The 24,854-nt window shown below is 36.6% G+C and overlaps 3 protein-coding genes and 1 pseudogene across 4 annotated transcripts in view; 3 read left to right on the top strand and 1 right to left on the bottom strand.

The window, feature by feature from the left end:
* The window catches only part of LOC143354818 (ADP-ribosylarginine hydrolase CG2909), a 5,191-nt gene extending 1,461 nt beyond the window's left edge, over positions 1-3,730 (top strand). Inside the window, exons 3-9 of the mRNA XM_076789168.1 lie at positions 704-873; positions 986-1,057; positions 1,562-1,848; positions 2,085-2,246; positions 2,319-2,429; positions 2,626-2,810; positions 3,604-3,730. Of these exons, the coding sequence (XP_076645283.1) occupies positions 704-873; positions 986-1,057; positions 1,562-1,848; positions 2,085-2,246; positions 2,319-2,429; positions 2,626-2,810 (987 nt within the window). The 3' untranslated portion in view covers positions 3,604-3,730. The remainder of the gene's footprint in view (positions 1-703; positions 874-985; positions 1,058-1,561; positions 1,849-2,084; positions 2,247-2,318; positions 2,430-2,625; positions 2,811-3,603) is intronic.
* LOC143354817 (uncharacterized) lies at positions 2,807-8,355 on the top strand. Of its 2 annotated transcripts, XM_076789167.1 has the most exons (5): positions 2,807-4,196; positions 4,692-5,032; positions 6,414-6,670; positions 6,797-7,129; positions 7,241-8,355. In XM_076789167.1, the coding sequence occupies exons 1-5, from the start codon at positions 3,532-3,534 to the stop codon at positions 7,394-7,396; spliced, it is 1,752 nt and encodes a 583-aa protein (XP_076645282.1). In that variant the 5' UTR covers positions 2,807-3,531; the 3' UTR covers positions 7,397-8,355. The 2 variants fall into 2 exon arrangements, with proteins under 2 accessions (XP_076645282.1, XP_076645281.1); XM_076789166.1 differs by having other exon boundaries at positions 6,797-8,355.
* A 102-nt stretch (positions 8,356-8,457) lies between these two features.
* Hlh3b (Helix loop helix protein 3B) lies at positions 8,458-22,927 on the bottom strand. The gene is made up of 3 exons (XM_076789184.1): positions 22,501-22,927; positions 10,914-11,125; positions 8,458-10,455 (listed from the first exon to the last, which is right to left on the bottom strand). The coding sequence occupies exons 1-3, from the start codon at positions 22,786-22,788 to the stop codon at positions 9,765-9,767; spliced, it is 1,191 nt and encodes a 396-aa protein (XP_076645299.1). The 5' UTR covers positions 22,789-22,927; the 3' UTR covers positions 8,458-9,764.
* Positions 13,879-20,083, top strand: LOC143355006 (cytochrome b pseudogene; annotated as a pseudogene).
* Positions 22,928-24,854: the final 1,927 nt, after the last annotated feature.

Genomic DNA, 24,854 nt, shown 5'->3' on the forward strand with positions numbered 1-24,854 from the left:
TTTTTTTACGGCAATGTAGTCACTGTAGCTTATCGCGAATCTACGGAGACGAATCTACGGTGCTCTCCTGGTCTGACACCGATATACATACATACCCGACCCGTCCGATGTTCACACTCCTCGGCGGCGGCTCTCGAGTTTCTCAGCTCCTCACAAGGTATACCCCGCGGTAGCGGGGATAAGTCGACGTCTAATCCGGATTAACTGTAATTGACCGTGATCTCTAAAGCTGTCGGTAAGTTATTGCAAAGCACAACTGATCTAAATCCAATCCAACCTAACTAACGTCTCCCTGAAACTCGAAAAAGAATCTCGCCTAAAAATGTCCGTTACAGAATACAGAAACATTATGGAAACAAATAAAATGATTATCTAAACTATTTCTGTAAAACATTTCTAAAAAAAATCTGGAAGCAATTGAAATTATTTTTATAAGAAATTCTGGAAGTAACTAAAATAGGTGGGAGCAGCTGAAATGATTTTTGTATTAAAAAATTTTGAAATTTTGGAAGCAACTATAATTATTTGTGCGTAAAATGCTTAAAAAATCTGGAAGCAAGAGAAGCTATTTCTGTACAGAATTCGGGAACCAACCTAGATCGTTACTGTAAAAAATTCTGAAAAATTTTGGAATGAGCTGAAATTATTTTGGCAACAAATTCCGGGAGTTTTTAAAAGGAAGTGGGATTTTTTCTGTGAACAGGTCCTGACGAAATGCCTGTCGTACGATGAGATCAAGTTGTCGGCGTTGCTGGCGATGTCCTCGCACAGCGAGTTCATAAACGACGGCTCTCGAGAGAACAGAGGCGTCGTGAGTCTCGATCCAGAGTCCATTCAGCCGCGGGGAATCATTATAGGTGTCGTAGGAACAAGGTGACACTTTATTTATTTATCATTAACCAAGCAACCTATCGTGTACACAGTAATACGTTACATTTCTACGACGGTGAGACACAGATTTTACCTTTCCTACTACTATCCACAGATTCGAACGCCAACGCGTCATGGAATACCAAGACATCCTCATCACACCTCAACAGAACACCGTAGACAACGGGTGAGCTAATAATTGCACAGAATCGGCACATCTCAAATTCAATCAAAAGTGATTGAGTGAGATTGAATAAATCAGATTCAATCAACTCCACTTTAATAAAAACCTTGCAATTGGTGCACGATGGAAATGAATAATATCGATTTTTGCCATGTGCAATTTCCGCAATGCGCGCAATTCCAATTCTAACACGAAACGAATTTATCATTGATTTTATATCTTTGTTTGAATAAGCTATTCGGAACGTGAAAGAATCGAAAAAATTATTAAAACGTAATATTGACCACTGGCGACAAGTTCCCATAAGTTTCAATGGCGAACCGGAAGTCACTGGTGGCCGCTGATATTTTTTAACTCGCTTTATATTTTCAATATCACTTGAAACGCGAGACCACAATTTTAGATATTTATTATGACATGCCGAATACAATATTTCGACACAGACACGAATAGACTGAAACATTCTACATGAAAATGTTTAACACTTAACACGCCATATTCATACAGATACGGACCTCCCAACACAAATAACGCAGACGAACTTCGACGACTGCGATTGTTATGGGCGAAATTTTATGGCGAAGAGTACCATCCGCTTTACGACGAAGCTGTGAAACGTGTGAAATCGAAGGACAATATGAGATACTTGTCGTTGTCCGGTCAAACGATCTTCGACGTCGAGAACTACATGAAGAGGACCCTAGTTAGTGTGGAGATCATTCTCCTCGAGGCGAATACGCGAGCAGAGAAACAGAATACGACTGCTTTCGTGCATGTTATTGGCTTCGGTCTCGGTTGGTACCCTTTTACCATGCTCAAAATTAAATTTTACACTTCACTAAATAATTATCTATAACCTTTCAACCGTTTATCAATTGCCAAAATTTTTATTTGGCTCCTGTATTGTCGAATTTATGCATAAAATTTGTATTTCCTATAAAGATCTGCAGCCTACTGATCAGTAAAATAATGAAATAAAGGGAAAAAATAGAAATAAGTGATCGGTTAATATTGAAAAAAATATTTGCAGGAATCTGGGGTATAATCCAGAATCAAGAGATATATTTCCTGAAAACGTTCGAGATCGCCATCAGGAAGATGAACAAGAAGTTGCGATTCGTCTCGGACATAATGTTCGCGTACTTCACGCAGCAAAAATTCGGCGACGTGGGAAATGGCGACTATGTCGGAGGTTTGAACCGATTTTCCTCGATTCTGATGCTGTGAAAAATTGCTAGCCAAATTACCCTCGATCTTCTTCCAGATATAAAGATTCATTTCGCTATTAAAGAGCCTCACAGCCGACTATTCAGAGCTATGGACGCAAAGAAGCTACTCGTCGTGACCTACGCGTGGGACGGGAATGCACTACCAGGTCTATTGATTGCTCATTCATTAGTATAAGAAAGGTTGCCTAATTTCGACCAGTAATTAACACGCGAACCCTCAGTAAGTTGTAAACTCTCTTAAATATAGACGCTGGTTCAAATTCCACAGCTTTTTTATTTTCGAGTTGTGATATCGACCGAGTTGGTCTCATAAATGAATAATGGAACGAAATTGTCCCACAGGAAACGAATTCTGGGGCGGGTTCCTTTCCTCGAGCGGAGATCCTGCGACAGCGTGCAGCAGCCAGGTGGCTGAATTACACACGTCCAGGATTAATCCTAGGGCTTGCGGTGCAAGCTTGCGGGTGGCCTCGGCGCAACACGGCGTTTTACACATCGCCGACTACGCGAAGCTGCATCTTACTTAGGTAAGCCTCCGTTTGTTTATTCGAAAACGAAGATCTCGAACTGGACGTACGCTTTTACCATTATCTCTCGTACTAGGATCTGTTCAAGATCATTTCTGGCAGGAAGTGCCCTAAATAACCTTTCGGTAACCCTTTTTAACACAGAGCGAACTGAGGTTCGATTTAATTAGAAGCGACTAGAATGTGACGCTACGTGACATCAGATTATGCAGAGAACACCCTATTCATTTGGAGGGTATATAAAGCCTTGCAATTTTTAGACTTTTTGGTCAGTAATGGGGCAGTAACGTGTAGAGTCACGTCTAGTCGCATTCGAAGGAAGAACTACCAGTCAGATCGAGCTAAAGTTCCCTTTCGTATCAACAGACCTGATAGTATTCAATAACTGATCTCAGACCTCCTAGAGCTCCCTGATTTCGATTACTATTCGAAACGAATTCTGGGGCGGACTCCTTTCATCGAGCGGAGATCCTGCGACGGCGTGCAGCAGCCAGGTGGCTGAATTACACACGTCCACGATTAATTCCAGAGCTTGCGGCGCAACCTTGCGGGTGGCCTCGGCTCAACACGGCATCTTACACATAGCCAACTACGCGAAGCTGGGATCTGTTCAAGATCATTTCTGGCAGGATATACCTTTATCATAATAACCTTTCGGTAACCCTTTTTAACACAGATCGAACTGAAACCATATTCCTGGCTAAAATCGTACCTCCAGCTCATGACAATCTCTCCAACCCCCTTAAACTCCCATAAATCCCCATTATCCGGTAACAAAATATCGTTGCTCCAGGACAGGGCGTGCCCATTGGGCACCACAGGTCAGCGAAGACCCTCCCGATCTCCTCGCAGTCAGAGAAGCCGAAGCGCGGACGTCGACTGTTTGAAGAAGTACACGGAAAGACGTGTTGAAGAGCGTCGTCACACGGACGTAGCGGACACCAGCAAGCTAGATCCATCCCGATGGATCCCGTTAACAAAGAACATGAGCAGAAGTCAGCCAACGACCTCAAAGAAGTCTCCACAGTCATCGAGAGACGATGACAAGCGTCGATCTGTTTCGGTGGACATCGAGGAAACGATCAACAACATTATTCGAGCTGGCGTCGTTGCAGCACCGAAGAAACTCACCCCGACGAAGGAGGAAGAAACGACGAAGGACCCGGAAGAGAAAGACGAGGCCACAACGACGTTAACAACGACGATGACAACGACGACGACGACGACGACGACGACGACGACGACGACCCCGTCATCGACTTTGCCAACGACACACAGAACAACAGGTGGAAGGAGCCTTAGTACCGACGTCGGCCGCGCTAAAAGCGAAAAGCCCGTCGAGGAACGAAGGCATACGGAGGCAGACCCCCGAATGATCGCGACGAGGTTGACAGAGCACATTTTCCTAGTCAAAAAGAAACCAATGCCGTGAATCGATACACCCAATCTCACACTATAATCCATCGTTAACACAAATTCTTGTCGTAAACTCGTGAGAAATAATAAGAACATAAAAGCAAACATAACACAGACACGTTACGCTATAGACCCCCGTCGTTCGAGTCGGATCATATAGTTAAAAAGATATTTAAAAAAACAAAACAAAACACGGCTACTATGTTTGGTCGTATGCGAGTTCCATGTACCGTATGTAATAGTCGATGTCGGTCGTTCTGTAGAATAGAGAAAAAGATAATAATGATAATAATCTATATGTGACTGCGAGAGATTTGTTTGAATTAATCGGTAAAAGTGTCGAACGGAAAATGAAAGATCGAGTTATACAGTTAATACTAACCGTTTCTGACGTGTGTTAGAAAACACGGCCCCGCGCGTTGACAAGTCTCGACAACGGCTTTCTGAGTACCCGAATACCTTTAGGTGGCTACCGCAAATTAACATCTCAAGATTCCGCTACGACGCGTCATCGTTCACCAGGATCAGCAACAGCGATATCACGAAATACGCGACGGCCAGGTGGATGACGTTCGTCAAGAACCCGTCCCCGTCCCCGATACCGCGTACAAACCCGGAAAGAAAACCGTCGACGACGACGACGACGACGACGACGACGACGACGACGACGACGGAACAGGCTGGCGTACAGGTCGAGGAGAAGCTACGAAAAGAAACGAAAAACGTGTCGCCGAAGTGGGAGCCCGTGCGAAAATTCTCGTCGTTGGCACAGGCCAACAGCGACAGGGACGCTGCGAAGGAAAAAGGTGAAAAACGCGATCGATAGAGGATCGATGGATTTGATCAATGATCTCGAGCGATTGAGAGGACAGCGGAACACTTCGAAAATGAGTTCTTGTCCTTGATAATGAGAAGAAACGATGTGGTTGAGATGTATCTTGCGTGAGTGTTAGGAGAACGTGGAGGATTTTGTGTTTCAATGGTAGAAATGTGCTGGGAAGAATTGTTTGTTGGGTATTAGTCAATCATCAATCATATCATATCTGACCAATTTCGTGTACCAGCTAATAATTTACGAGTTTATTTTCTTGTAGAATGGAGCAATTGAGGTGGAAGAAAATTTAAGGGGTGCTTCTCCATGACAATGTGAAACGAAAATGAAGAATAAAAAAATTTCGATTTCGGCCTCATTTTTCAGTTATTGACAATTAGAAATCCGCCTGAAATGCGGCAACCCTACCAACAGAGGTGTATGTTACGTACCTCATAGAGACGCGCGCGTCACGTAGTGATCACGAGTGAATTACTTATGTGCGCCTGGTAGTAAAGTGAAAACGCTTCTACTCGATAATTCCGTAGGGCGGATATTAGAAATGCCCTTGTGAATTTTAATGATTATGCAGGTTCAATTTCACCTCGCTGGAGCTCCAAATGAGAACTAAGGTAAGCACGTATTTGTCACTTGATACGTGACTGTCGCGTGCCTCTACGACGTACACAACGGACACCTCTGTTCGTCGGGTTGCCGCTTCTTAGGCGGATTTTTAATTGTTAATAACTATAAGACAAAGCCGAAATCGCACATTTTTTATTCTTCATTTTCATCTTATATTGTCATGGAGAACCACCCCTTAAATTTTCTCCCACCAGTAGTCGAACACCCTCTGTATGTAGAAGAGTCGTCGCGTCGTTTGGCTACCTCGGATTCTAGCGTTTTTCAGTTTTGATCATGAAAGAGACTACGTGGTCACTATTTTTTCAGTTGAAGGAGAAAAATATGGAGAATTTTATGTTGATTTGTTTTTTTTTTTTGAGTAATAATTAAAATAGTGAACGTGGCTAGAAAGAGTAAATTATTCATTGGTACGCTTGATGTGCTAATTGTTCAACTATATTATAGAATTCAATAAAAAGATTGCTGATCTTAAAATATCCGATAGTTCTTCAAATCCATATTTTAGTACAGAAATTGCAATACTTGCTTCATAAGTAGAAATTTTTTTTTATAAATAGAGAACTTACTGAATAAGTGGAGACCCTGCTTTATAAGTAAGGTAAAACATTGTCAATGTTCCGTTATCGATTGGTCAGCGCTGTACTGGTGTACGATTCGGTGTATTCCAGTGTACTGAAGTTTTAGATTATTTCGTGGAGGTTGAAATGCAAAACGTGAATTAATAATTGCAGATGAAGCCGAGCCTAATCGAGGTTCACCATCGTCGGAACTCTCCCCAGATTCTGCCGAGCGATCTAAAAGGCTAAAGCAGCGTATGAAAGATCTTTATGATTTCAAAACAGAGAATGAATGGCCGAAGAGAGTGGTGAATGTATGCCGTGGGAATATATGGATCAGCAAAAGCAGCAGCGAAGAAGATCGATCTAGCCAGCCTGTGCGCAGGAATAGCCAAGACTTAGAGTTCAACGACAGGGTGAACGTGATCAAGGTGAGGATTAGGACAGTCAATAAATTTGTACTCTGCCAACCTTTCCTAAATCACATAAAATCATTTGTATTTCTCCAATATAACAAACATCCATTTCGTAACGGATGCATCAAATATTTTTTTCAGCTGAAGGACACCAAGGTGCAGTCGGACTTCCAAACTGCCAAGGATCCAGCTCCAAAGAAGGAGGACTCACCAAAGACCTCCGAGATCTTCGACAGCGAGTACGAAGAGCGTATAAGGAAATTCAACGAGAGACTCAGGTTCAGCGAGGACCTAGGTGTAGCGAAGCCAAAAGTGAAGGAAAGAAGAACGCATTCCGACGACTTCGAACAGAAAGTTCGTCGATCTAAATCGGCTCGATCAGCACGTTCCGAAAGCGTTCAAGAAAGTGGTCAGCCCTTGGAAGGGAAACAAAATTCAGACGCCAGTAACAGGTCCAGGGGAAGCTACGCGGAGGTGAGTCCTGTGAAAAGAGACTCTCGTACTAGCAGCGCGAGTTACGCTAGCATTGGAACTTGTATGAAGAGAGCTAGCATGGACGACAAGAGTACAACGCAAATGGTGCAGGTGCCACCACGAAGAGCCTTCAGTCAAACGGAGAAGAGACCAGCGACACCTGTGCCACCTATCGAGTTCAACGACGATCGATATGTAGCCGATCGATCGAAGATTCTGGAACACCAGAAGAGGAACAGTACAAGATACAAAGTGTACCTGACGTAAACCGTCTCTTTACACCTCTTTTCACTTTGCGAGCGTGTAAAATAGCCACGAGCAAGCGAATTTGCCCGAGGGGCGCTGCACCGAACATCAGAGAGCACGATAAAATCTAATTTGAGGGTTGAAAAGCACTTTGTAATCAGCACTTTGAAGTCCCGTAACTCTGACGTAATGAAAACCAAAATGGTGGCTGCAGGGGAAATCGAGACAGATTTTAGGGGTTTGTAACACGAGGACCCATTTTGAAGATCAAAAATGTACCATACGTTGCGTTTTGATGGAATGTCCATATATTTCTACCGATTTTCGATTTCGGCTCGTAGAAAGGAGTTATCAATATAAACTACTACGTGTAATCGTTGAATGGTCTCACCATTCTCTTCTAAACAATTCCCCTTTCTCACGTCCGATGTGTGATTCTTTTCGACGTATGCGAAAGTGTTTATGTGTGTGATCGTGACATTGCCGCGATGATGGTGAATGTGTCGATGTATTTTAGCGAGGTTTAAAACGAAGTGTTCTTAGGGGCGCATACAATTAATAGTGTACAAACGATGTAATACGGTTCAACTAATAAAATATTGTTTAAGAAAGACCACGACTCGATTCTAGACGAGCGGCGCCACGAATTGGTTTAGAATACGTAATCTGTGAGAAAAGGAGTATTAATTTTTACTTTGATAGCAACGAAATTAAGCTGATATCGATGTTTGTGTGTACACGTGACGGAAAGTTCTGGCAGCAATATTGCGCAGAGAAAGTTGCATTATTTACTAGTAGGCGACACAAAGGCTGTAGCCGGGTTTGTGAGTCAAATTCGCCTCCGGTTTCATTTTAAGCGAGTTTGAACCATTCAATAGCCTATCAAAAAAGGCTTTGTGCCAACTTTCAATTTTTCGGGGAAAATCGAAAAACCAGTTTTCGGCCCATTTTGTCCATTTAATGACAGTTTAAAATTCTGACACGTTTCGTATACCAAGCGACATATTAGGAATCGTTTTCAGATTTTTCCGTTGCAAACTCTCGTTGTAAAAAACGAAAAACACGAGAAAACACGAAAAAAATCGAAAAAATGCAGATTTCCTATAGAAATTGAAAAAAACACACTACTACAGATTTCATTTAGCAATGTGATATTGTCCTAAGTACTATATTCAATTATTAAAGATGAGTATTCCTAATGATACCTCAGGTGTACATTTTGTGTTACCAAACTAATTAATCTCGTTTACAAGCTACGCAAAAGTAGACATCTCATCGTAATAGCTAGGATTCCATATTTACAACGACTTATGGACGTTTGATCGCAGTACGAAAGTACGTGTGAAATGGGTGTGCGCGTACGTGTGTGTACGCGTAGGCGCGAGAGTGTAGAGTTGAGAATTGCTGGAAATATCGATCGAACGGAAGGGGCGGCCGATACGGCTGTCCGAAACGAGTCGTTGACGAGAATGTTGCAGGATTATCTCATACCTATATTTCTATTGTTAATTAAATATCGTTTTTAGTATCGTTATCCGGATTTACCTGGTAACCCATCTTACATAAATGATGCATCTTTCTGCACTCTGATACCATTGTCAACTCCCTACATGATTTTTAAATTTCCAATTGCATATCTGAATATTAATACCTCTTACACATGTCGCGGTCCGCACACCTTCTACAACATCGCGTTAAACAAATTTGGTTTCCCTAGAAAGACACGTCTATGTCATAAATTCACTATTTCCTAGTTGAAACTATAATGTATCTCTTTTTGAATCAAACAAGTTCCAACCTTAACAAGCCCACATTCCCGCGACAGTACATAACTCTGAACTCATTGGTAACAAGCATAATTAATAAACTGCAGATCTTTATGCAACATAAAAATTTTCCAAGTCACTGTGAAAGTGCGTTGCTTCTTTTAACAATCTCAAAAAATTGAGAGTAATAGAATATTTTTAGACCCGTGTATAGTCTTTCTAGTATCGTATTTCATCTATTTTCGTCAGCTGATTTATGTCAAAATCCACGTTCTAACAAAATTAATTTCAAACACCAATCTGACACAGTCCAAGAAAATTAATTTCAACCATCTTAGAGAGTCCCAAAGAGAGTCTCATTAATAAATGAGACTCTGTTCATTTTTTCTTTCAATTTTAAATGCAGTCGTCAAACTAGTGAACGCGTTGAATCCAAATATTTGAATACCTAATCACCATTAAATAAGTTAGGTGACTAGGTTAGAACATCCATCACATAAACTAAGAGGTCGAAAGTCAATGTTACCTCTTAGCAATGCTACTTTCAAGAAAAAAACGGTCGCCCATTATTACAAAATAGTCACGACCGACACGACAAGCTAAATTTTCACATGGAAATTACTCTACTTCCGGTCTATGTTCTGGAAGTCGCTGCGGTACACAGTACACACTTTCACTCTTTTCTTAACAGCGACATTATGACAGGAAGAAGGCAGTGCTTTACAATCTTTCCCTTGTACAGACTGTTCTTCGTCGTCTCTCTCGATCTTCATCCTCTTCTGTCCATAATTTGGCACACTTCCGTTCACCGAGACCACACTGTTGCTCAAAGTTGAACTGGAAGAGCAATTCGTCAAGATATTTGATCCCGTTACAGCTTGCACGGTGATTTGCGGTGATTTTGGAAAAGTTGAAGGCCTCGGAGGACATATGAGGGCTCCATTGGTCAATGGACCAGGTGAAAATGTGCTTTGTCCCATGGCTGATGGTGTCACGCTTCTCTTGTTCATCAATGAGGAGACATGGCCACTGGGAGCTATCATCAGAAGATTGTTGCCGTTCTTGTCGCATGTTAAGTGAGATACCGAGGGCTGTACTTGCTGTTGAACAGGGAAGCTGGCACGATACACGTTATGGTTCTCGTTTATGTGTTTTTCTTGTTTTAGGTAGCTGACCGATGGATTACTGGGATAGGAGGATGAATTTTGGGCATTGAATGGAGGCTCGCATTTGATTTGCACTTCATGCTGCGCAATCTCATTGCGTTCTTGCGCCTTTTGCCATTTGATTACATTGCTCAGCAGCCTTATGTACCTGCAAAAACATGAAAAGCATGATTTTTAATAGCTGCGTGGGTGGAGAGACAATTACTAGTCTACACATCTTTATGCAAAATAGAAGTGTATTAATTGTAAGACACAACTACATTAATTTTTTTTTTCTTTTCAATCTTAATGAGTCGAAAATGCGAAACAGTATTTTTAAATTCTTTAAATGTATTTATTATTTTCTATTCGATCATTTTTGTAAAAAGTGTATACAGTGCGCAGTCGACGAATTATTGATTGGTTCGGCAAATACGGATGCTCCTGTGCCCAAGCGAACAGAATTTTATTGAATAAAAAGTGAATAGAGCTTTCTTACATTTTTCTAAAAAAAACCATTTCCTAACAAAACATTAGACTTCCGCTTAAAGTTCTCCATTTCATATAAATTTCGTTAATAATTAGTTTCAATAGCAACAGGAAAGTTTTGAAAAGAAAAAAAATTACCGTATTGCCAACCGTAGAATCTCATTTTTAGACAGCTTCTTGTCTGGTGGATGAGTAGGCACTAACTTTCGAAGCTCAGCGAAAGCACCACTGACATTTTGTTGTCTCCAACGTTCTCTGCTGTTCGTAAATAATTTTCGAACGCCTAAATTTCCTACTTGAAGCGTCGGAGATCCAAGGTGGCCACTTCCCGTCGGAGAAATACCATCTAACTATGAAATTAGTAGAATTTCAGAGACATCATACAGGTCCAGCGCTCAGGGCCGACCCAAAGCTCAATGTGTGTGATGCATAGCATCAGAGCGCCCCCGTAATGCCGGGTTCACATTGAATAGGAGTGTTCGCAATCTGCTCATTCACAGAAATTGCATCGCATCTGTTTCGCCAGCCGTTCGCCAACCGTTCGCCAGCCGTTCGCTAGTTGTTCGCTTCGAGATTCTGGCCAGTTCATTGTAGACTTTGCTCAGTGCACGCACGAAAATGATAAAATATCAAATCAAATCTCAAGTATCAAATTATCAAATTATCAAATTATCAAATTATAATATTTCTCCTGAAGAAGGTCTTTTACTTGTATCAGCAGCATGTTTAGTAATACAAGAAGATAGTGTTGAGAAAAACAGAAATGTTAAAAAAACGACTCATTTCTGGTGGAATATGTTTAACAAATGGTTTATTAAAAAACGAAACAGAAATTCAGAAATTTTACGAAAATGTCATATGAGGACTGTGAAAATTACTCAACATATTTGGACTGAAAATATGAAAGATGGATACGAATGTTCAAATAGCGATTTCTGCCAGAGAGTGTCTTATAGAATCAAACACTTTACGTCCTTATAGATCTTCTGCTCGCGAACAGATCCTTTAATGTACCGCTTAGCGAGCAAACACTGTTCGCTGTTCGCTAAAGTGTCCACACTGCAGCCGGCAAACAGCTTGCGAACTGTTTGTGGACCTGGCATAAAGGGGTGCCTTTCAAGATTATTTTTTTCAATAAAATGTATGCTGTTTTTAAAATCTTTAAATGTCCAAATTAATTTGACTTTAAATATTTTAAATAAGCTAGTATGAAAATAAATTTAAAACACGTGCCATGACAGGAGGCTCAAAGTTTAACTAAAAGAAATTACAAATTTTCAATTTATTTGTTCTGGTAAGTTGGTGGTAAGTAAAATGTGACAAGGAGTTAAGCAGCATTTAAAAAGAGTACATTAGAGGCATTCGACAATTTATGATGTTTCATAAAGGAATTAAGAACAGATAAAGGTTTTAATGAAATTTTAGAATCTGCAAAAGAACTAGCTACAGAGGTAGAAATTGCGCCAGAATTTACCCCGTGAATAAATGTACGAAGACGTAATATAAAGAAACAATTTAGTTACGAATCTGCCGATGAAACACCGATCGATCCTAAAGACAAAATATTGTTTTTAAGGCTATTTTAAATGCAGTACTGAACTCTTTGGAGGAAAGATTTAGTCAACCTAAAAATTACAATGATTATTTTCAAATTTTTTACGATATCAAAGAGATGAAAAATATGGACAAAGAAATGTTAAGAGAACATTGTAACGACATTGGAAGTATGCAGACAAGGATATAGGGTAATTCATCATGATGGAGCAGTACCAGTATGATAGGGTCAGAGGCACCCGTTTCGATTGTGACAATACTGGACGATTCGCGTCTGTTCTTTCGTTATCATTTAAATCAGGGCTCCTTTTCCGCCGCGAGCCCCGGGACGCGGGCTCCCACCATTCGTCAATACCCACACCGTTCATTGCCCTCTGCAGTCTCTTCGAAATGAAAGCACAATCGATCGGAAACAAAATTTATAAATAAATGCCGAGAATTGTGTTATCTCGTTCTGCCGTGTTTCATTTCGTTCGCTTTCTTCGTTGTGCGTCCGATCCCCTCCACCAACGTCCATCGCGAAGAGAGAAACGCGAGCGAAACGGAGCGCGGCAGAATGAGATACAGCTACGACTCTCTCCTTTCCCCTGTAATTTCCCAGCTTGCCGGAGGACATCGTACGTGGTGGGGGTTTCTCGTTGAAAAATGAAGGTAGCGGAAAGAATGACAAGTGGCTCTCTCACGAGCTCTCACGAGCCCTGATTTACATCATTTCAACCCTTTGCACTCGAAGGTATTTTAACTTCAAAACGAAACATTTCTTCCTACCTAGAATATTTCCCTCGTATATATGTATATTTTTTCATGTTATACATGCGAAAATGGTGGAATTTACTCGTGCATCACTGAAATGTTTCGTAATTTATTGAATATAAGCAGATTTAATAATGTAAACAATATTGCGAATAATGTTAACATTTCTGAATAATCTCATATCGAGGAACACGTGTATTATATTATTTACGTGTTTAAAAGAAGTATAACAATTTCTTAATGCTCCAAACTTTTGATGAAATATTTTTGTAAGCGATCAGTACAGATGTCATTACCTTCTTACGATATGGTTTTAACTATAAGCATCGACTTAAGTAATGACAATGACGATTCTCTTTTACGATTTTTCTTCGTGTTTTGACAAAATTTGTTGTATTGGTTTTTGTTTTTGTATAGGTGCGTCTCTCCTTCAATTTAGGGACGGACGCACTCTTGCGTTAATATATGCAAATGTACCAGGCAGTCGTTTCTATAAAAAATGAAGGATCCTTTTTTAAATTAATTACAAAGCGACAAATTGAAACTGAGACTTGTTCTTTGCCACACTATTTGTTTACATCTTACAGTTTTTACAATTAATTAAAATTAATTAATTCATAGAAAAAGGAGATGCTTCGTTTCTGACAAAAACAACTGCCCAGTAGATTCTAATAATTATTGTATCGAATGTTTAGAAGATTATTATTCAACTACATCTAAAGTAGGTTGGATTTCTTGTGTAGAATGCCACAAATCGCTCCATGAAAAATCTACTATGTATTCTCCTTTGTGCAACATGTGGCAGAGAAAAAGAAAGAATACAAGTAGGGAGAAAAAAAAAAGGTAAACGAATGGAGTACGTCTATCCCCTATCAGGAGTCCATCGAACCCCTGACCCTACGGGGAGATACGCTTTTTCGAACTTTTTTAATCTGCATATTCTAGAAGTAGAAATATGGAAAAAATGTTATTTGAAGTTTGGTTAAAAAAGCTTCATTACACAGTTATAAACTAGGGAGAGATGCAGTTTTTACAACTTTTTAAAACTGAATATTAATACAGGGTATACCGAGGTTTTTCCGACAGAACTACGGAAGTATACTCTACGAGTAAAAATAAGGAAAAAATGTTATTTGAAGTTCGGTTAAAAACGCTTCGTTACACAGTTATGAACTAGAGGGAGATGCACTTTTTCGAACTTATTAAAACTCTATATTAATACAGGGTACATATCCTGGGGTTATCCGATAAAACTACGGGAGCGTATTCTGCAAGTAGAAATAAGGGAAAAATGTTGTTTGAAGTTCGGTTAAAAACGTTTCGTTGCACAAAGAAATGAAATTCGTTATAAAGAAACGAAATTGAATTTGGTAGCCGCGGATTATTAAGGCTGTCGCACGGTAGACCGCCGCGCCGCGCCGCGCCGCCTGACCAGCACCGCACCGCACCGCACCGCACCGCACCTGACCACCACACCTCCTGCTTTTGCCGCACACTAGAACCACAGACGAGTTATAGGAATAGACCAATCACTGTCAATGTATTTTTCTGTCTCACGCCCGGGGGCTCTCACATCCTACCGCATCAGCCAGAACTAACATTGTCGAACCAATATTCTGCAACGGCGCTGTTGCTGATAGAATTTTAAATCTCATATCGGGGATTCTATAAATGATGAATCAAACAAAAGAATGTTGTTTCCTTCTAATTCTGTTACGCCTGTTACGCGAGTGCATTCAAGGAGACATAATGAAGTAATAACAATAACGTAACGTCTCCGGCTGAGAATATTTTGGCCCCGGATCGAATCTCGCATCGAATGATTGTTTTTCCGTCAGACACTTTTTTCTTCTTCTTTCGACCGCATCAGTCTTTTTCCCTGTGCAATTACAATTACCAGAATGTAATAACATAATAATAAGAAATGAAATTAGTTCAATATTAGCCAAAAGTAAGAACGCAGTTTAAATTTATTTAAAAAAAAATACGACGTTGATATTACTAATTTCATCTGATTTTTTAATTACTACCTATTCAATCTACTTCTGATGTTGCTTTTCATCTGCAGCGTATATATTACCTAATAAATTTCATTATTTGGGATTGAAAAAAGATTGAACAATATTTATAATAATTATTTAAAAATACAAAATATATTTCAGTGTACACCAGATTTTTTAAAAATATTTTCAGTCTAAATTTCATTTTGATATCTTTTTTAGTTCAAAAGTTACAGCAAAATGTGCGCCTCGCCGAGAACCGGGAGTCGAATGCGCTACCTCCAGACAGAGTTGGCCACTATTTAGATAACAAATTCATTAAATGATCGATTCGAATAAAAGACAGTTTATCTTTATTCGTTACTCGAAGGTTCGAATAAAAAAAGTATCTTTATTCGAAGAGTATCGAATAAATAATTTTATTCGACGAGAATTTATCCGACGAATAAAGAGAATTTTTTTATTCGAAGCGGGTTTATTCGAACTTCGAATAATTTTTTTATCTTTTATCTATATCTTTTATTCGAAGGCTTCGAATAAATCTTATAAATAAAATTTTATTATTTCAACAATTATTTAAGTAAATAAATTTGTATTATTTAAGCAATTGTTTAAACAAATAAATGTTTATTATTCAAACAAATGTTTAAACCAGTACATTTTTATTATTGAAACAAATGTTTAAACCAGTACATTTTTATTACTTAAACGATTGTTTAAGCAAATACATTTTTATTACTTAAACAATTTACGTCACGTGTTGCAGTGAGTAAAAGTCTTTATAATAAAAGGAAATGTCATTGGGTTTCACCATCGGTACTCTGCTGGATATTAAGTTATTAAGACAATTTTATAAAGAACTCATGATACATTATGTATTATGTACAGGTACACGTACATAGGCATTGCATGCAATGCCATTTTTCTGTCTACGGTTCTGAATTACCGACTCTGTAGAACATGCTCTGGTACGGCAGCGGACTGAGCGGACTCTATCGAAATGGAACGGTCAGCTAGTGAAATAAAATTCGTTGATGAACTTCGAAGGAAACGTTTCAATACTGGCACCGTCTAACTTATCGGATTTGTGGCGTGTTTAGACTTGTTTTCATCAGCAAACTATTTGCAATCGATTAATAATGTTCCCATGGCAGAATTGTTGTAGACAGAAAAATGCATTGCATCTAATGCCTTTGTACGTGTATCTATACATAATGTAAAGAGTTCTTTATAAAATTGTCTTAATAACTTAATATCCAGCAGAGTACCGATGGCGAAACCCAATGACATTTCCTTTTATTATAAAGACTTTTACTCATTGCAAAAGGTGACGTAAATTGTTTAAGTAATAAAAATTTGTTTGTTTAAACAATCGTTTAAGTAATAAAAATTTATTTGTTTAAACAACCGTTTAAGTAATAAAAATGTATTCGTTTAAACATTTGTTTCAATAATAAAAATTTATTTGTTTAAACAATTGTTTAAATAATAAAAATGTATTTGTTTAAACAACCGTTTAAGTAATAAAAATGTATTGGTTTAAACACTTGTTTCAATAATAAAAATTTATTTGTTTAAACAACCGTTTAAGTAATAAAAATGTATTCGTTTAAACATTTGTTTCAATAATAAAAATTTATTTGTTTAAACAATTGTTTAAGTAATACAAATTTATTTGTTTAAACAACCGTGTAAATAATAAAAATGTATTGGTTTAAACACTTGTTTCAATAATAAAAATTTATTTGTTTAAACAATTGTGTAAATAAGAAAAATTTATTTGTTTAAACAATTGTTTAAATAATAAAAATGTATTTGTTTAAACAACCGTTTAAGTAATAAAAATGTATTGGTTTAAACACTTGTTTCAATAATAAAAATTTATTTGTTTAAACAACCGTTTAAGTAATAAAAATGTATTCTTTTAAACATTTGTTTCAATAATAAAAATTTATTTGTTTAAACAATTGTTTAAGTAATACAAATTTATTTGTTTAAACAACCGTGTAAATAATAAAAATGTATTGGTTTAAACACTTGTTTCAATAATAAAAATTTATTTGTTTAAACAATTGTGTAAATAAGAAAAATTTATTTGTTTAAACAATCGTTTAATTAATAAAAATGTATCGGTTTAAAGATCTGTTGAAATAATAAAAATTCATTTATTAAACAGTCATTTAAATAATAACCATTTACCTATGTAAACATCTGTTTAAATAATACAAATCTATTTGCTTAAACATCCGTTTAAATAATAAAAATTCATTTGTTTAAACAATCGTTTAATTAATAAAAAGTGTTCGAATATTAATGGGAGTCACTATACCATAGTACGTACTTGCATATTACGACGTAAGTATTACAACTTGGCAACGTCACATTAAGAGGTCGGTTATCCGAGGTTCGAATAAAATTACGAATAAAAGATACATGTGATTTTCATTTATTCCTCGTGCTCGTCACGAATAAAAAATTGAATAAATCATCTTCCCTACATCGAGCTTCGAATAAATCCCAAAGTTACGCGGAAAATCATACGTCGAAAAACAAAGATACATTTGAGTTGCGAGTATCTGTCGAAATTCACCGTCGAACAAATGGTGGCGCTGCCTTGGACTCTCGAATAAAAGTCAAAGATACATTGAAACTCATCAGCTGTATCTTCGAATAAATTCTCTCAAATAAATTCTCACCGCTAGAGGCGTCGAATGCGTACAGCCGTTACTTCTAGATTCGAATAGCCCACGGGTGACAAATGAAAATCGTGAGAAGTATCTGACGGATAAACTGTGGTGAATATGTGTCCGAGAAAAATGAGTTCGAATAAAAGATAACTTTCGGTTATTTGTATTCGAAAATTTTAAATAATTTTTTGCCCAACTCTGCCCTCAATTCGCTCGTCACAATTTTATGAAGGTATATTGAAAATTCTAAAAGTTTAAACTTCCATTCGATGTGGGATTCGATCCGAGACCAAAATTTCCTGAGCCAGAGACGTTACCGCCTGCGCCAACCGAAACTGTTGAGAGTCATACTCATACATTGAAATGTAATGTAAATAAAATATTTAATATTGCAGTTTTAAGTTTGTGCACTGTTTTCCCGAATATGATTTTGTTTTTTTCTTTAACGACGATGTAATTTATAAAAAATTCTGAAAAAATTAAGAACAATTGTTTCAACAATATCTAACTACTGAAGTTTTATAAAACTGGTATCTCTGAAACTTCAATTCGAAATGTGCACTTCCTTCAAATGATTGGACATATCCCATTTTCTTAAACATGTTTGCATAATCTGGAAAAGCTATAGAAAATACACATTAATAATCACGACGAGACACAACTAACATAATAACATAAACGTGGTTAACCGAAAACTTCGATATAAAAGCGGCAATTTTGTGCTTTCGGATTTGTTTAAAAATTGATTTTGCAACCAAAAATTCTGAAAAAATCTCAGTCGTGTATGATATTAGGTAGAACATACATGAATTTTTTCGTAATCTTTACTATATATTTTCCGTAATATTAAAAATTAATTTGGTTTGGAGGCATTTTTCACCATCTCATCCGGCTGTATCTTAAAAATCAACAAAAAAAGAAATGATTTAAAAAATATAGAACACGTTTCAGTATACGCCACTAAACCCGGTTTTAAAAAAAAATTTCTAGTCGAAATGTTGCATTGATATTTTTTTTTAAAAAAAGTTGAAAAGTTGTTGCAAAATGTGCGCCTCGCCGAACCGGGAATCGGTTGCGTTAATCCGTTAATCGATTGCGACACAGGCGCTCGAAACTTGGGTAACGTGCATTCGGAGGGACGCATCGAACTGTCGAGCAGGCAGCGGTGCACAGTGGTGGCAAATGGTCAATAAAAAGCAGCAAAAAAATCTAAAAACGAAACTATCCAACGAATTTGTTTGAAAATTTGTAGAAAAACAGCCACAGGTACAACGCTTATTTAGCAAAAAAAAAAATTTTTGAAAAAGTTGTTAAACATTAAGTATTTATTTATCGAAGCGTACAGCAAATCCTTTAATAGATTTTGGTCTGGCACTGATCGTTTTGGCAAGGTATAATATTGAACTATCTTTGTGTAAAAAATCTTGAAACCCTTCCTGACCCTTTCGCCGCAATTTAAGTTTAAATATCAATTTTCAGAATTTCGAAGAATGAATCGCGCGGAAGTTACGGTGTTCATTAATAAAATATTAGTAATTTTCAATAATTCATTAAATAAACTTTCAACACCTATAAATATTAATATATGATAAAATTTTGGTTCAATTTTAGGACTATTTTTATTAATTCCTGAATTATTTTGATCTACACATTGTTGCCCCAATATTAACTTTGCCTTCCATAGAACCATTCACATTATAAAAAATATTAAATTTGGATGATGAATTCGCTTAATTCATATAAATGGAGCATCTTTCTTCTTTCTAACAACATTTCTTCATATTGCACGAGGAATTTATTATCACTCTTTCAAATTAATGAATGTTTGATTAATTGGTGTAGTAATTTTCATTATATCTATAGCAACAGCATTTTTAGGATATGTCCTTCCGCGAGGACAAATATCTTTTTGAGGAGCAACAGTAATTACTAATTTATTATCTGCTTTGCCTTATATTGGAAAAATATTAGTTGAATGAATTTGAGGAGGATTTTCTATTAATAATGCTATACTAGCAAAATGCTATATGCTATTCTATACTTTTCATTTTATCCTACCCTTTTTTAATTTTATTCTTATTGTTAGTTATTATTCACCTATTCTTTTTACATAATTCAGGATCTAACAATCCCATAGGTTCAAGAAATAAATTTTGTTTAACTTATATCACACCTTTTAATTTTTCCATATAATTTAAGAGACCCTGATAATTTTATTATAGCAAATCCTATAATTACCCCCGAACATATTAAACCTGAATGATATTTTCTATTTGCTTATACTATTTTACGTATTATTCCTAAGATCGATTAAAGTTGTACCAAAGAAAGAAAGTAGCACCAGAAGTTAGAAACTATATTAAATACTTACCTTGCTTCCTCTGTAAATGAAAATATAATTATATACAATAGATATCTAATTTATACTGCGTTACAGCCACACACAGTCTGCAGAAAGTGCCAGTAGCAATGACAGCGATACGTCAAGTGATGACGAGATGTGAAGTGCTTCATGTTTCGTAAGTACTCAAAACGTTCAAATAATACTTCATTATTATTATTATTTTTATTGTGTTTTATATATGAGAATACGATATACCTTCAAACTAGTGTGTTATCAAATCATTTCAACGAAAAAATGATTTTATTAGTTTTTTGTCACAAAAATCTATTTTTTGCAAAATCCTGAGGTCGTAGAGAAATTTTGAGACCAGATTTGAAATCAGCGTGAAAAAATCTATGGGAAATAATGTATAGCATGTTGAAAAAAAAATTTCCGCGCGTGGTATTGGAAAAACCTCAATTTTCTTGAAATTGTGCAAGTTTAAGGAATTTGTTGAAGGTTAAAAAACGTTCGTACCATAATCTCCCTATTTTCCCATATTCTACAAAGTTTCAGCTTTAATTTAAAAATAATTTCATGGTTCTACCTCATTTCTATCGGAAGTTCTTTGATTTTGAGTCCGATTTCGTCCAAATTGCCCACTGTGCGGTGGGCGACGACCTTTATAGATGTATACAGGGCCCGCTCTAGCGGTTACGACGCCCCGGGCAAACAAACAAATTGCCGCCCCTTTTTAAGCGCAAAGCACCGCGCTGAACAGAATGACCTTTTTTTAGACATTTCCTATTCACTGAGTATTTAAAACATCAATATTTTTAATCCAACAGGTGCTGTGGTAAAAGTGACACTGATGTTGAATCACTCCAAGACAGTAAACATGACAACTATCGACGAATAAGACACGTTCGATTTTTCATACTCTGCGAAGTAAAATCGGCCGTTACCAAATTCAATTTCATTTGTTTATAACTTTGTAATAAAACGTTTCTAACCGAACTTCAAATAACATTTTTTTCTTACTTTTACTTGTAGAGTATGCTCCCGGAAAACCCCGGGACACCCTGTATATTTAAGATTTCATAGAGATTTAAATGAATAATTAAGCTATGCCTGCCTTTACTTTCAATTATTTTCAATAAAATTTTTATAAACAGAAAACAAAATGTGGTGCATCTCTCCTGAAATTACGCTAAGTAAGTGCATTAGAATTATTTGATGAATTCAAGGTTTTAGGAGACTTTGTAGGTCTTAATACTTATTCAGGTACGTATTAAATTTTATTTGTGCCTACAATTTTGAGTGTGTATTTGGAAATGTAACTATTGTTCTACGAATTTTTTTAACTTTGACTGTGGCAGTAGCTTCTGCCGAAAGATCTTTCTCGAGATTAAAAATAATAAAAAATTACTCTAGGTCATCCATGTCTCAAGATCGGTTAGCAGGTTTATCAATAATTGCAATAGAACATGATGTTGCTACCATGCTAAGTAATAAAGAAATTATTGATGAATTTGCTAGCATAAAAGCCAGAAAAGGAAAAATTTATAAATGTCATTTTATTGAGAATTTAAGAATTTATAATATGAGTAAATTCGTTTCGTTTTATGTATATGACTTAGTACTTATGTAGTCTTTTATGTAATTAATTACATTACATTGTACACTAGGTACTCTATCAAGATTTATATTAAATTAAATGATTAATAATAGAATATTATATTTTTATTATTTTGTCTTTAAAAAAATGTAGGGGGTGGGGGCACTATAAAAGAACTTCGCAGCAGGGCGCCGACTACCCTAGGGCCGGCGCTGACAACACTACAAAATATTTGCCTGTCTCATTAAAACCAGAAAACAATCTTTTAAAAATTAAAGTTGTACGAAACGGAGGACGATAATAACTAATAACTTTTAAAAAAGTACATGTGTATATTATGCTTCGAATCATGCAGGATTATACATAACAAGCAGATACAGTCAACAACAACTAAAATGATATACAATAAAACAACGAGAGCCATTTATGAAGATGCTACAATTTTTTTAGTTAATTCTTAACTATCATACATCAGTCCAGTGAACTATAAATTATTATGAATAAAGATTTATTTTTCTAGAAATCTTACATACACAAAAAAATATTAGCCTTCCCTCAGCCCATGTAGAGCCGTTTTTGACCCACCCAGGAGACAAAATACAAATAAAGGCAATTATTCATTGCCTTAAGTCATTCTTTCACATCTTTGTTTCTATATCTCTTGTAGATCAATCTTTTCTATGAAAAAATCTCAGTCCAAAGTAACTATTATAAAAATAGACTATTTCTGGGCTATTTCTGAACAAATAAAGGATTCACAATCTCAAATCTGAGTGAAAAATTTGCTCACGGAGTTAGTACGGTCCCGTCGCTTCTTCCCTTGATCGTCCTCGTCATCCGTATCATGCGAATAAAATTCATCGGACAGTGTAGCCTCTTCTTCAGTATCTCTGGGTGTTCCTGGCGAATCCCCGACTTCATCAGCTAATTCTCCTTCAGCAGATAACAGAGATTCTGCTGGGGAACCGTTCTCCGTGTCTACAGTTCCTCCTGAGCAGCCATTGTACGCCTGCATCGACTGCAATTTGTATATGATTTGCCGCTGTTTCTTCACACTGGTATAAATCACACGACTCATTCGTCTCGAGAATTGAACCTAGAAGTTCGATTCAATTTTCGAACGTTACCGCGCCGCCTGACACGATTAAATGGCCGATGACAAAAGCCGCAGGAAATCTGGTCAAATTATCGCGGACGAAATTAGCCTACATAGCGCCAACAGGATGCTCGTATCACACCTCCTCTGCTGTGTTTGTCCCTGACATTCACCAGATATGTATGTTGTGTCAATTATTGTGTGCTCGTGGTGTTTGTGAGGTGAGATTGTGTGTGCTCGGATGCTGGATGATTCGAACGTTAACGTCACAGAGTTTCTTTATTCGCGTGAAGACCTCTTTTCCGAGTAGTGAGAGCAATTATAATGATTTTGGCTCCGCAGAATAATTTAGGGACATACGCACAGGCTCACAAAAGTATTCGAATGCCCTTTAAAACAGTGTAACTTTTTTTTAAATTGGATCAAACGACCTGATTTTTTTTTAGCAATTTGAAGAATTGGTTTACCGAATGGCGTGTAAAACAGATTTTGAAAAAATTGCAATTGCTAGGAATTATAAGAGCAAATGAAAAAGGCACTTTCCAAAACTTTTTTATTTGAGCCTGTAATGAAAATTTAAATTTATTATACACATGAGCTACGAATAGTTAAAAGTGGTGAGAATCGTAGTTTTTCACGACTCACGGTGGGGTATTTGCTCCGAAAGTGCGGTCAAAGCTATTATATTTCAAAATTCGCCCAGTATTTAAACGGCTATCACTTCGCTAAAATATATCCAAATTTGATAAAAAAAAAAAAAAAAAACAACCATTTTAAAGCTTGAGATTTCCACTTTTTGTGCTATATACTGTTTTTCTGTCCTTAAAGGGTACTGCGGATTATAATCAATATTTTTAAGTTATTCATCCATTTTATGTACACTATCGAAAAGTATCATATAATTATTTACATTTAAAATATCTTTTTAAAATACTCATTACAAAGAATGCTGTTTTTTCAAATATATGTAGGGTTGGCTCTAAGTAACAGTCTAACTCGTATTTTAACACGATAAAATAAATTTAATAAAAGTTGAAATGATAAGCGGCCTCGATCTGAACTCCTCGATCATCAGAAAAGGAGGAGGAAGTAGTCTCAAGCGAAGAACTTGATGACACATCTTCCGATGAAAATTAATAGTTTTCTGAAAATTAAGAGTTTCCTATTAAAAGTACTAAAATTAAAAATCTTCATTAAGCGATATACATATAAATATAATTTCTTCCTTAAAAGTGGAAAAATGGCCATTTTGCACGATTTTCGACTTAAAATCGCACTTTTAATCGTTTATAACTCGTAAGTAAACGAATTAACCAATATCGAATCAAATACATTTTTTTAATTTTCAATACAGGCTCAGATAAAAAAGCTGAAAAAAACCAACTTTTACTATTTCTTTTGCGATTCCGACCGATTCAAATTTTTTTCAAAAATTTTTTACACCTCGTCTAATAAACTAATCCTTCTAACTTCTCAATAAAATTCAAGTCATTTGATCTAATTTGAAAAAAGTTATGTTGCTTCAAATAGTGTAGACTCAGTTTTGCTCGTTACTGTATATATAGAAGGGAAATATTTTAGGTCGAAAGAAATGTTCTTTTTGGCGTTAAAATAGCTTCGAGCGCAACGGGTTACAAAATTCCTTCAAATAATTCCTTAGTAAGTACTTACTTTACGGAAACATAGCGAATGCGAACATGAAGATATGCGAGAAATACTGCGATTTTCGATGGCCATTTTTCCATAGATCAACTACGAAACGCCGAGTTGGACCAAGTAGGAACAAATTTTTCTGGTATCTTAATCATAAAACTTCATAGAGCACAATGACACTGCAATGAACACCGGGACTCACCCGGAACTATAACGAAATCACTAACAAAATCTTAGAATAATAAATAAAATTACTGAATCGTTGGTTATCTTCAAATATCGATAACTAGAAAAATGTAAAACTTCTATAAAACGAAAATTTATTTAATTTATGTATGATAAATAAGTTCAGAATTACTAATATGCGTATTCGTTCAAAAAGGTAAGCGTGTTAA

This window comes from Halictus rubicundus, chromosome 6 (assembly GCF_050948215.1).
Source record: "Halictus rubicundus isolate RS-2024b chromosome 6, iyHalRubi1_principal, whole genome shotgun sequence".
Taxonomy (NCBI): Eukaryota; Metazoa; Arthropoda; class Insecta; order Hymenoptera; family Halictidae; genus Halictus; species Halictus rubicundus.